Source organism: Tubulanus polymorphus, chromosome 11 (assembly GCF_964204645.1).
Source record: "Tubulanus polymorphus chromosome 11, tnTubPoly1.2, whole genome shotgun sequence".
Lineage (NCBI taxonomy): Eukaryota > Metazoa > Nemertea > Palaeonemertea > Tubulaniformes > Tubulanidae > Tubulanus > Tubulanus polymorphus.
In genome coordinates this window covers 3850994-3863344 of record NC_134035.1, presented here as the reverse complement: position 1 = coordinate 3863344, position 12351 = coordinate 3850994, and the positions used below count along the sequence as shown (strand labels likewise).

General features: G+C 43.0%; 1 protein-coding gene across 2 annotated transcripts in view; it reads left to right on the top strand.

Moving 5' to 3' along the window:
• Positions 1-12351, top strand: part of LOC141912459 (suppressor of hairless protein homolog) — a 39503-nt gene that overhangs the window by 15242 nt on the left and 11910 nt on the right. Inside the window, exons 4-5 of one of the 2 annotated variants that reach the window (XM_074803666.1) lie at positions 5407-5611; positions 10073-10099. In XM_074803666.1, coding sequence (XP_074659767.1) covers positions 5407-5611; positions 10073-10099 — 232 coding nt within the window. Of the gene's footprint in view, positions 1-5406; positions 5612-8746; positions 8953-10072; positions 10100-12351 lie in introns of those variants that run through there. The other variant, XM_074803667.1, reaches the window with a different exon arrangement.

Genomic DNA, 12351 nt, shown 5'->3' with positions numbered 1-12351 from the left:
TAGTGAAATATTAGTAACTAACGATACACTGCGCCGCGGTGTAGACACTTTTTGACACTTTTTTCGTGGTATTCCCGTTATTCAACACACTAGGGTGGAATTTTTCAAAATTTTCAGATTATCTTCAGCACTATAGGGTATTAATTAGCCAGCACTGAAAGGGTTAAGGAGAATTTAGGTATCATTTTTTACCTTTACCGGTAAATATGACCGTAAAAAAGGCCGTCGTTCTACTAAACGGAAAAGCGCATTTGAACGGCGTCATTTTCTATTGTTTAATCAATACCGTAGAGGCAATTCGAATCTATACGCGCCGCGTTTGTTTTCCCGCGATCGATTTTGACCTGTTCTCCACTCCCCGTGTTCTAAAGTGATATTTATGATTACGTAGTAATAGTAGATCTAGTAGATTGCGCGTCTGGTATTTCTTCAGAGCAAATACAACTTCGCGTCGTTTGCTTAGCCCCACCGCATTTGTGTACGCGAGTACGGAATACGGAAACCCGGTCGGTCGCGTGGTCCAACGCGCGCGCGTGCGTGCTTACCCATAACGTTATTAACATCTTCGTGTTCGTCGTTTTAATAGAATAATATCGATTATGAACGGGTGCGAGATTGAGCCACCCTGAAAACCCGTTAATTACTAATGACTGTTCTAGAAAACAGTGTAAATCGCGATCGTAGAATAGCCCATGTATACACTGGGACATGGAGCGTAGTTTTAAAATCAGATTAAAACTTGCTATATATGAATTTCAACGATTAAAATCCATTAAATCTAATTATCTAGGTTTTGGAAATACTAAAAAAAACGTTTTTTTGTTGTTTTGTCAAAAGCTTATCGGATATTTTGACACCGATAGTACATAGAGCAGGTTACTGATAAAGTGCTACTATCTAATAAGATGAATAGAAAAATGAAAACCGACTATATATAAATTCTTAAGATAAGAAGTTTATCAAGAATTAAGATGCATTTCGTGGTTTCTATAGACACCATGGCCAGGTGTAGCCTCTAGAGGAGCCGAGATGTCTTCTCAAAATTTTTTCATTTTAATTCTCAATAAAGCTCTTCGATAAATTCCATTTCAAATCTTTTGCATTTGCATGTAGTGGTTTCGGACGCTAAATCCGTCAGTGTTTGCGCGATTATTTGTATACAGATTACAGGGTACGGCGGCGTCTTCTCGTTCGATGCTATCATCGTTTACTTGTGGCCCCGTAAGCTGTATAATATACGAGCGAGCGATGGATGAATTGTCCGCCACCGTGGGAAAAATCTGTCTGCGTACAGGTGTTAGCATATAATTAATATTAAATGAACTCTGTCGTCGTCGTCGTCGTTGTTCGTCATCGGAGTCTCACCAACGATACCGTTCTGACAAGAGAGAGAGAGGGATACAGCAGCAGTGGCGACGAATACTCCTTTATCGACGAATACTCCTTTACGGCGGCTACGCAGTTCTCCTCGGAATACGGCGTAAATATCATTCGTAAAAACATCGCCGCTGCTGTACCGAAATTCGTCGGCGGCATCGCGCCAATTCGGACGGACGGACGATAGCGTGTCGCGCCAATGTGGGCGCCTTCGTCTTTGAAATTTGCGATGGCGCATCACCACCACGGCCACGGGTACGGATTCGAGGAATATACGCGCACATATTCGGACGGTATGTAACGGGATGCGCGCATCCGTAAAAACGGTTTCGGAATATTTAGCAGGTTGTAGTTTTAAAGCAGGAAATTTATCGCAATAGGGATCGGGGATTTTGATCTAGATAGCAATGCTTTGCACGGATGATATGTAAAATGATGAATAATGAAATTTCTTTTCATTTCTTATGATAATTGTTATGATGATTCATTTTCATATAACTGCATTACGATATGGGGTTATCGGTTATTATGACTTTGTACAATTTTAGATAATTGTTAAATAAGGGGTAAGGGTTAGTTATCATTCAAATACGATATGGATAATGATATCGATATTTTATATGCATTTTCTTAGTTTGACGATGGTCCCGAGTTACTGTGAATATAAGGTATTCTACCCATTTTTGTGCCCGCTTGCCGCCGAATGTCGCAAAAATCTCTAGAAATTTGTTTTCGGAATTCCCGGGCATTCGCGTAGCGCGGAATTACGACCGGTTTTAACGGGAGATTTCGATTGCTGTTATTATGGAAACGCTTTGTCGCGTTCGTTCGACGATTATCTCCCCGTATAGTTTTAAATGGGCAGGTTTTCCTTTTTCTCGTTTTGCGACACCATATGCTGCACTAGTGTCAGTGTTCGAGAGTGTGTGTGTGCGCGCGCGCTAGTACCAGTGAGAGACAATAAGACGGCATGGATTTTTTTTTTGTCTTAAACCCGACAGATGTGTCTTGTATCTTACCATACCATGTGACTGTTAATACACAGAAACATCCCACCTCTCTCTCTCTCTCTCTCTCTCTCTCTCTCTCTCTCTCCCTCTCTCTCCCTCCCTCTCTCTCACTCTCTCTCACTGGTTATTCGTCAATCAAGGTTGCGTTGCCACTTACCTTACGTACCTGGAAATCGGGAGATGAGACCGAAAACTGGTTCTGCAAGTAACTCGGCTCAATTGCCATAGTATCAATCCGATAGTATTTTAGTAGTGATAGATTTACATGTACATGCATGGTCCAAATTTGCCTCGAGTCCGAGTTAGGCCAGTTAAGACCCAGACATGGCCTGACGTTGCTTTATCTTCTGATTCGACGTGAGCAACTTTTTCACAAAGATCTGCGATTGCCGAACGAAATTTAAGGTCTCGTCAATCATACTGTAAAAAATCCCATACTACAAATGAAGGATAGAAGTCTGAAATGTTTTCTTGAGCTAGTGTAGTTTATTCGATGTTTCTTCTATATCCTAATAGTCGTCTTCAGAAATACTGATGTTATGACGAAATAATGAGATTTGCATATAGATTTATGGGCTGAAGATGATCATCAGTTCATAGTAAAAAAAGTGAATAAACTACTAGCTCGAGGAAAGATTTCGGACTTTATTTTTCATTCTTATATAGTGTGGGATTTTTATATTGTCGTCACAACGCGCGGACTCGCGCTGTATTTCATCAATGGTTATCTCATAAATCGTTTTTAAAGTGTTCGACTGATCGTAATTTTCGACGTTCCGTGATTAATTAGGAATTAAATACATGTGAAAATTGGCTTCGAATTTCCCATCTCATTTTTCCATTTACCGGATATATGTATATATTTTCCAGTGGCATTTTTCCTACATTCACATGTAATATATACCAGTGTCTTACCGGCCTTATGCACATTTATGGATTTCTAAATGGTCAGGACGTATCGGAATTACCTCCTAAGTAAACGTATTGTGTAAATGTTGAATTATGTAGGTACGATTTTAAGTTATCTCGTACAGTCCGATGAAGTCGGGATTAGGAAAGGCTCGGTAGGGTCAAGGGATAGTTCCTATATTACTAGTAGCAAAAGAACCAATAAATGCTATATGAAGTTTTGCTAGTAGGGTGCGTTATAACCACTGTGCATGAAGCCTAGCGCACATCGACACTGCGATTGGAGACAACTAGTTGCTACCGAACGATTACCCCGCGCACATCGAAATCTTGTTACAACCGGTCAGTTGCAGCAACTGCATGGCGCGTGTCGATCGCCGAGATCCAGAGCGCGCACATCGACGGATATGACTGCGATTGAGTACAACCAGTTGCTCAAAAGTAGAACATGGGCAACTGACTGGAACTGGAGATAGATCGACGCTTACCAATCGTAAGCTCGCTCACATCGACACATTCAAGCAACTGATCATATCCAGCCAGTTCCTCTCATGCGCCGAAAACTGCCTTGCAACTAGTTGCCTCCAATCGCAGTGTCGATGTGCGCTAGGCTTAAGAGTATCGTAAATTATGCGCGGGAATGAAGGATGTAAACATTGTACATACGATGATACGGGTGAAATGCCACAAGACAAAATGAAAAATGAGTCCGAAAAGGCTCTTTTCTTTGTGCTTGTAGTTTATACAACATTTCCACTATATCCTTATAGTCGTCTTCAGGAAAACAATACGATTCTTGGGGCCTGGAATGATATACTGGTACCTGGCGGTTGGTTTTATAGGCTGGTATTACCTTTAACCCAGGGGCTAACTCAATTCATTTTCAATTGAATTAGCCTCAGGGTTTGAGGTAATACCAGTTTATGAAACCAGCTCTTGAAAAATAATTTTTCATAATTCATTTCGTCATATATGGACATTAGATACATTTTTAGAACATACGCAAATGATTTATATATTAGCTACATGACAGGGATGTACATTATTGGCGAGGGAACAAGATCACTCCACTGAAGATGACTATAAGGATAGAGTCGAAAATACTAGTAACATCCGATCTAAGTGCCTAAGAGTCTATGTTTTGACGAACGAAGCCGAAAGGCTCGAATCTCGATGAACTGCTTGAATCTAACGATTTCGATTAAACTCATAAATGGCACTTCTTATCCGTCATTGTTCTACTGTGAAAACCTGAACAATAGCGTCATGATTCTACTATTTGCGTTTGCATCGAATGCGACTTATAAACGCAGGAGCGCGTGCGCACACTGTCGACGAGATATCATTTTTAATGTCCGTTTCTAATCTTATCTCTCCCCGCTAAATATGCATGAGAGTGAATGAGGGGATTTAACAGCTGTTTATTCTCTCATCATAGTTTCGCATTGTCCGAGTCAATGTCGCTCCGTAGCTGGTGTTATGTGAGTAATACTACGGCGTTGACAATGCCGCCACCAATAGCTGCTAGCTCGTCGATATCCCTAGTGTTCCTCTCCGCCCGAAGGGTAGGAATAGAACTATTTTCGTTGAAACGGATGATTGAACGATTTAAACTGACCGGTCTAGGGTAAATACGTCGTGAATGGATGAATGGATGATGCGTTGTAGGGGCGGGACTCGCGACAATGCTTTAATCATTGGGTAATTGATGTTAATGCAACCAGCTGGAGATGATGCCTCGGAAATTTTGAACGAATGAGTGATGATCGTAATCGAAGCTTCGGGGAATGAAATAAGTTTTTTGAATAATGGAATCCTAGGAAATATAACTCAAGAGAGTCCGATTAAACCCAAATAATTGTGGAAGTGTAGAACTAGATCCAGAGTCAAATTAAACCCATTCAACTGTGGAACTGGGTCCACAGTCATATTATTAAACCCGCATAATTGTGGAACTGGATCCAGAGTCAAATTAAACCCATTTCAACTGGGACTGGGCCCGATGTTAAATTGAATTTATGAGGTCAGAGAAGAATCAATCTCACAAAAATGTGAAAAATGTTCTCTAATTTTGACAGATTTTTAATTTCCGTCGAACGTATATTTTCAGAATCAGGAGGAATTCCCGGATCGTTGACGCCGCCCGATAAAATCAATGGAGAACTCGGACACCTGTCGACGACGGCTCCACTCAGCATCACTACGATGTCCAATGCAATACACACTCCACCGAGCCCGATGCCTACACCGTCGCCCCCTATAGGTCACCATCACGGCGATCAAGACACGCGGCATCACAACGGCCTATCGAAACAGTACGTATCGTGAGGAACTGGGGACTACGTGTCAGGGCGTGATCTCCGGTTTTTTTTTAAATGGGTGGATTTTCTTTTTTATCTGGATTCCGCCTCAAAATGTGAAAGGTCTTTTTTGACGTGGAATTAGCCTAGTCTTTGGAAAAGTTTTGTTCGAATATGACTGACTGAAAATAGTGAAAAGTGTCCATCGGCCTATCTACCACATACGTTACTTTTCACTTTAATTCTTCCCTGAGATACTAGCCTTATACCTTAGTTTAAGCTTGACCACCAAGTTGGATTTTTACAGATCGTACAGCAGCCGTGCCACTTAAGCAACGGTTTAACCCTTTCAGTGCGTCTACACCTCAGCGCGGTGTTTAATCGGTGATCGATTTGCTGGTACATGGCAGTGCGATGTATTGATGTAATTCGTAAATGTTTTTATCTACTGAAAGATGGCAGCACCTGTCAAACACAGTTAGATATAAGTAACTAATGATACACTGCACCGCGGTGTAGATGCACTATAGCTGATGCCTCTTATTTGATGCACTGGGCCAGAATTTTTCAAACATTTTCAAATCATCTCCATCACTTTAGGGGTATTAATAAGTCGGTACAGAAATGATTAATGTTTAAAAAGAAAAGTAATCTACAGGGTGATAGGCGGCCGGCCGGGTAAACTTTTAAGCTCAGCAGAAACATAAAAACGAGGTATCATTTATTTTTAGCCTTATATAGTAAATTCGACTGCGCGCATTCTTGTCGGTAAGTGTCGGCGTTGCCCCGGTGAATCCGCGTCTGCGTGAATACCATTAAAAAAAACCGTATCAATCGCGCAAAAAAAACCGCGGCGACCGCGCGCGTGATTGACGATAATTGCCGACGGATTCGGCCATTAAATAAACCTGCTCCGTTTGGTTGATGAAGTAAAACGGATTTCGGGCATCGTTCGACAATGGACTGATTGTGTCGCGCTAGGACATTATTAAAATACGGGGTAACCTCGCGAATCTAATCACGCGTGTATGATTCATTACCCGATTCGCGTACACGCCGATTCGCACCTGTGGGCCATGAATGATTTTCGGCTTCTCTTCTTCACGCGGAATTCGATATATCGCGTTGTCGCGTATCGACTTTGAGAAATAACGAAAAATAGATCGTTTGAAACGATACCGTTCAGGGTCGCCAGTGACATTGGAAAACCTGGAATACTCAGGAAATCTTGAATAAAACATCTAGAAAAAATCAGGGAAAACTCAGGGGCCGGTTTTTAGGACGGGTACTACCTTTAATACAGGGGTTAACTCAACTCATTATCAATTGAGTTAGCCCGCGAATTAAAGGTTATACCAGTCTGTAAAACCGGGCTCAGGGTTTTTACCAAAAACCTGGAAAACTCAGGGAATTCGGATGATGGACTTGTTTCTGTATAGTGATAATAATTTCATTGGTATAGCGCAGGTATCCTAACCAGGGTCAGTTCAAATTTGGTATAATTACCCCCAGCCTTATTCCTTGTATCCGTCATCTCTCCCTGGGGACAAGCAACATTAATTAATGAATGAGTTTATTTAGACACAAAAGAGCATCCAAGCAGCTACTAGGCGCTCAGGAGTCATCTATCAGGCCAGGTACCCAATGAGGATAAGTGTCTCGCCCGAGGACACTACGGTAATGTACAGGGTTCGATCCCGCGCCCTGGCTTCCCAGAGCGATTCCCAAACGCTCTAACCACTCGCCCCTACACCGCTTGCTCTGTATCAATACCTGATTCAATGAAAAATGAATGAATTTTAAACCTAGAGATTTCTCCGATTCACTCATAAATAGATGGAAAATGGCCGAGCTGGTATTCTTTTCATGGGATTATATCGCGCTACATTATCAACTTCGAGAAAGATAATTCCGTTGACCTTTTTTTCGATGTCGCGGGACGTTTCGTTTTCTTGCTCGTTTTATGCTCTCTTCGAGGTCGATTGAAATTAATCTCATTCGCGTACGGCCCGACGAGTTACCGTTCAGCCAATCGTCCGCTGCGCCGGCGCCGGCGTAAGCCCCGCCCACCGCGGCCTGTCAAACGCGACGTTTCACGGCGAAATTTATGGTGGGAAATTTCATCTCGTAAATGTTTTCAGTCGGCGACGAATTGCGCTACTTAATTCCCCAACAACAACAAAGCAGCCGAAAATTTTAAAAACCCGTCGACGTGCGACGTATTTAAGTCCCTCCCCCTGAACGTTTTTCAAAAGAAAAAAAAAAAAGTGAAATTCGCCGATCAAAAACCGAGCGCCTTTTGAAGTCTCGTCGACGAATCCTCGGGTTTCGTCGTTTTTTGTTCGCATTTTTTTCATTTCATAGTTTTTTGGCACACGTCTTCGTCGACTCGGACCCCGACGCGCCCCTCCCCGACGAAACGAACACACGGGTTTTCTCGGCGGTTCTCACATATTTCACCGAACGTCGACACGACGGTCGTAACTCGTCGCTAGTCGCTGGGAAAAACGGACAGAATTGTTCCCAAGATCTGAACGCGCATCTGAACGACCGAACCGACGGATCCTTTTGTAATTTCGCGAACGTTAATTTGTGAGAAATTTGGACGGGAATTTTGCGAATAGATCAAAAAACCCGAACGCGGATAAATCTCTTCGTATTGTTCTCGGCGAATTCGACTTTTGTTTGTTTTTACGCACCGTCCGGGGTCGCCGCGGCGATCAATTGCGTCGTATTATTATGTTGAAATTACTTTCCGATGTGTCGCCGGCCGCGAGCGCAGCAACGGCGGACTACGGCGCGTACACGTCCTCGTCGTCTTCCTCCTTGACGCAGTTTGATAATATTAGCGGCGGCGGCGGTGACAACCAAAATTTTAACGGCGCGAATTCGACGCAATATTACGCCAACCAGTCGTACCCGGTATCACCGCAGACGACCGCCGCGCCCGGTACGCCGTGCACGCCGGCGTCGACGCCGCAACAATGCTTCAACCACACCACGTCGCCGTGTTCGGCGCACTGTTCGCCGGCGTGCGCGCATCACCCGTACTCGTTGGCGTGCTCGTCGCCGTATGCGCCGTCGCCGTACTGCACGTCCGGCGCCGCCTATCCATCGAGCCCGGCGTATCAGCCGTCGTTTGGGAACGCGAACCCGACGGCCGGCGCGTACGCGTATACTACGCCTACTTCTGGGCACAACGCGTATGGTGGCGGCGCCACCTACCATCGGTGGGACGATTACTCGGATGATTATTACTACGGCCAGTACAACGTCTACGCCGGATACAACAACAATAACAACAGTTGTCGATACAACGCATATTCGAATTACTATCACGACCCTTTCTATCCGAGGTAGGCTGCTTCATTTAAACCTGGCGTCAAAATTTTAGATTCCTTACAGGATCATTTCAAAATTACGTATTTCACCGTGAGTTTCCTTTGTGAATCCGACACTAATATAACTTGAAAGATGAAGTGCGAAAAGTTTCCTTCGAGCTAATAATTTATTGATTACACGTTTCGACTATATCCTTCCTGAAGAAGATGACAATTAGGTCATAGTCGAAACGTCGAATCAATAAATTTCTAGCTTGAAGGAAACTTTCCGCACTTCATCTTTCTCGTTATATCAGCGTGGCATTCCCGGTGTATCGACACATGGCACAAAATGTTTCATCGATGGTTTCCTTTCATGAACAAGATTCGATTTAAGAAAACAGTTTCATTTACATTCAAGTTGTTTGTGTCAGGTATTTTTGAACTAATCCACGGGCAAGGTGTAATACCTGCAGGTCAGTTGCTCAATAACTGGTTTAACTGGATAACTAAAAGGTCATTATTCGTCGACCGAGTTCTGAGCGACTGGCTCCCTGGGTGGTCAGACTAGCTCGGCGAGTTAACGACTAAATCATAGTCTATCCGTGCGGTCAATTAATTCTACAATCCGACGATTTGTCAGATTTGAAACGTGTCATGACAACTGCGTTGTCCTCTGATTGGTCATTTGTCATGGACAGTGGAGAGTGAAATGGTTTTTCAAGTGCGAACAAGCGACGCGCGCCTTTTCAACCGGTCAACATGTTATTTATTCATTTGAGTCTTTTCGTATATGCTGATCTTAATTTCTTGTCGGACCCTTTTTCTATTTTCAGTCATTGGAACCGAACACCCTTTTCTTACGCTATTCAACCAGCCCTAACTATGAATACTATTTTAGAGTCGTTTTTACTCTGTTTTCGAGCTAAACTATTCCTGAAAAATAACAAAATACTTTCAAAATCAGAATCATTTCTATTAATTCACTTTCTATTAAACCACTATTTTTAATGTCAAATTGCTCTCATCGTTTTTGGGTGAAAACTACTACAAACAGACGTATCAGATAGTCGCGTCTGTTTGAAACTTTAGAAAGAATATCTCTTCTTTTTGTTTGTAATAACGATGAAATTCTTTTTATTTTTCGATTTTTCAGCCAATACCAAGATCAGAGATTAACCAGGTAAATATTCAAGCCGACAATTTTCACGACTGTAGAATCGTCCGGTATCGTTTTCAATCTAGATTCATGGTACTAGTAGCGACATTTTTGAAAAACGTATTCGCTCATCTCCGACAAGAAAATGGCGTCTTAGAAAAATAATCAGTCCGGTAACGTAAGGTCACCTTTAAAGAAGAAACCGCGATGAATGAACTCCGACGCAAGCCGGCCGGTGCTAGCTCGTAAATATCGCGCAACATCATCATTTACCTATTCGTCCTCGATCTCGTTGTCGGGGGATGCATGCACCTGTTGTCATCGTAAGCCTTGAAACGAACGCGCACAAAAAACAGCATCGTCAATTTCGAAAAAATTTGAATAGAACGACGCGGATTTCGCGAAATCGCTAGAGAAATCGCACGTATCTATCGGGTGTTGACGAGAAAGTTCGTACGGTATTTAGAATAGTCGCCGGCCGCCTCGGTAAATTTTCAAAAAACGCTTCGTCTCGCCGGTGAAATCAGTTAGCCGGTCGACGTCGTCGTCTGCCCCTCATCACAAAGCGAGCAACTGTTGAAAGCTTACGTATTGAACGCACGATGTTTGATAATTTATGTTGTTTATTATGGTTTTCGTTCTCGTTAGTTATTTTTCGGGAGGGGGGACGCGGAACGAGCTTTATCTATTCTCGATGTAAAACACTTAATCACCGAAGCCGACGACAAACGGAGACCTCGAACGAATAAAAGCGTTTTTCGGTCGCGAATGTGATTTCGGGGCCGGATTTTTATGGGTTGCCTAGCTGCATCGCGTCCGCGACACCCCGAGATTTATAGGTTTTATTCGAATTCACACAAGGACGTCTTTTTCGGGTTTTTTTTACGACGACTAGTCTTTTTTGAATGGACGTTTTTCTTTTTCTGCGGGCATCGTTTCGAAAAATGACTTTCAGACAATACGCGAGTCGAGACCTCGATATATATCTCTCTCAGCATCATTGAATGCTGCTCGTAAAAATATAGCTTTTTCTCAGGCCACGCGATTGATATGTTCGCTGTGACACGGTTTGAAATGCGAACGATATTATAGAAATTCTCTCTATCTCTGATGAGAAAAAATGAGTGCTAAAAGGTTGATCTCTTAAGTTAATGATTAGATACTTCGACTTGCTACATGGTTCATACTTATAGCAAGGTGGCCGCTTACCTGGAACTCAGGGAAAAGTCTGGAAAATTCATTTTCTTGGATTCATTTGATTGGATCCAGTCCGGGAAAACAACGTGCATACCAGGGAATAGTCAGGGAGAAAAGCAAGTCAAATAATGAATACTTGGAAATCAGGGAAAAGTCGGGGAATTTCCTTCACTTTCAAAAAGTTAGGGAATGATAGTCAAGGAATTTGGTAAAAAAGCTAAAAATCAGCGATAAGTCAGAGAAATCTATCAAGATTGATATATTGTTCAAAAAATCAAATAGTTTCCGTATATGTTTTACGTATTTGACTGTGTTAATTGAATGGATTCTTAGCAAATCAAGTCAAGGAAAACACCGTGCATGTCAGGGAATAATAGTCAGGGGAAAAAGTTAAGTCTAATAAGAGTGGCTATCCCGGTCATTTACGTATCCCAGTTCACTGTGCCATCTTCAGAGAAACAAACACAGAATTTCACGACGCGTCCTAATTTTACGGTTAACTTTCCCGGGTCGAGCATTCGCGGCTTTATATCTCGGGGGTCGTCGTCATCGTCGTTGTTGTTGTTTTTTTTTTTTTGAAAGTCGTGTTTAAATCATTCGTTCGTACCCGCCCCGGCCGGCGACAATAGCTCGCCGCGTATGATTTACTCGTCGCATTGAATCGCGCGATGACATCTACAGAAAAACCATCGCCCGATATCACGTAACAGGTGGGAAGATCGGGCCGCGAATTCACAGGCTTGTCAACACGTATTTATCGCCGCGAATATTGATGAACTCGGCCGCTTCTGCTGTGAAAGAACTCCGGGGCCGCGGAACGAAGACCGGCGTCGGACAATAAAGCGACCGGCCTTTTCTTCGGCGATTGTTTATCCGTCGCGGGATGACGATGCGCGCTTTTGCGCTTTTCGATAGTCGACGCGCGAATCCAGGTTACGAAATCTGAATGCGTCGTTGTCGTCCTCGACGCTTTTGTCTTTGGTCCGTTTACGTTCTAATAACCGAGTTGAAGATGAACTCTCGCTCTGTTCGGTGAGAAAGATCTGTGTCAGAGATTTCATCGGGGGCCCCCGAAACCC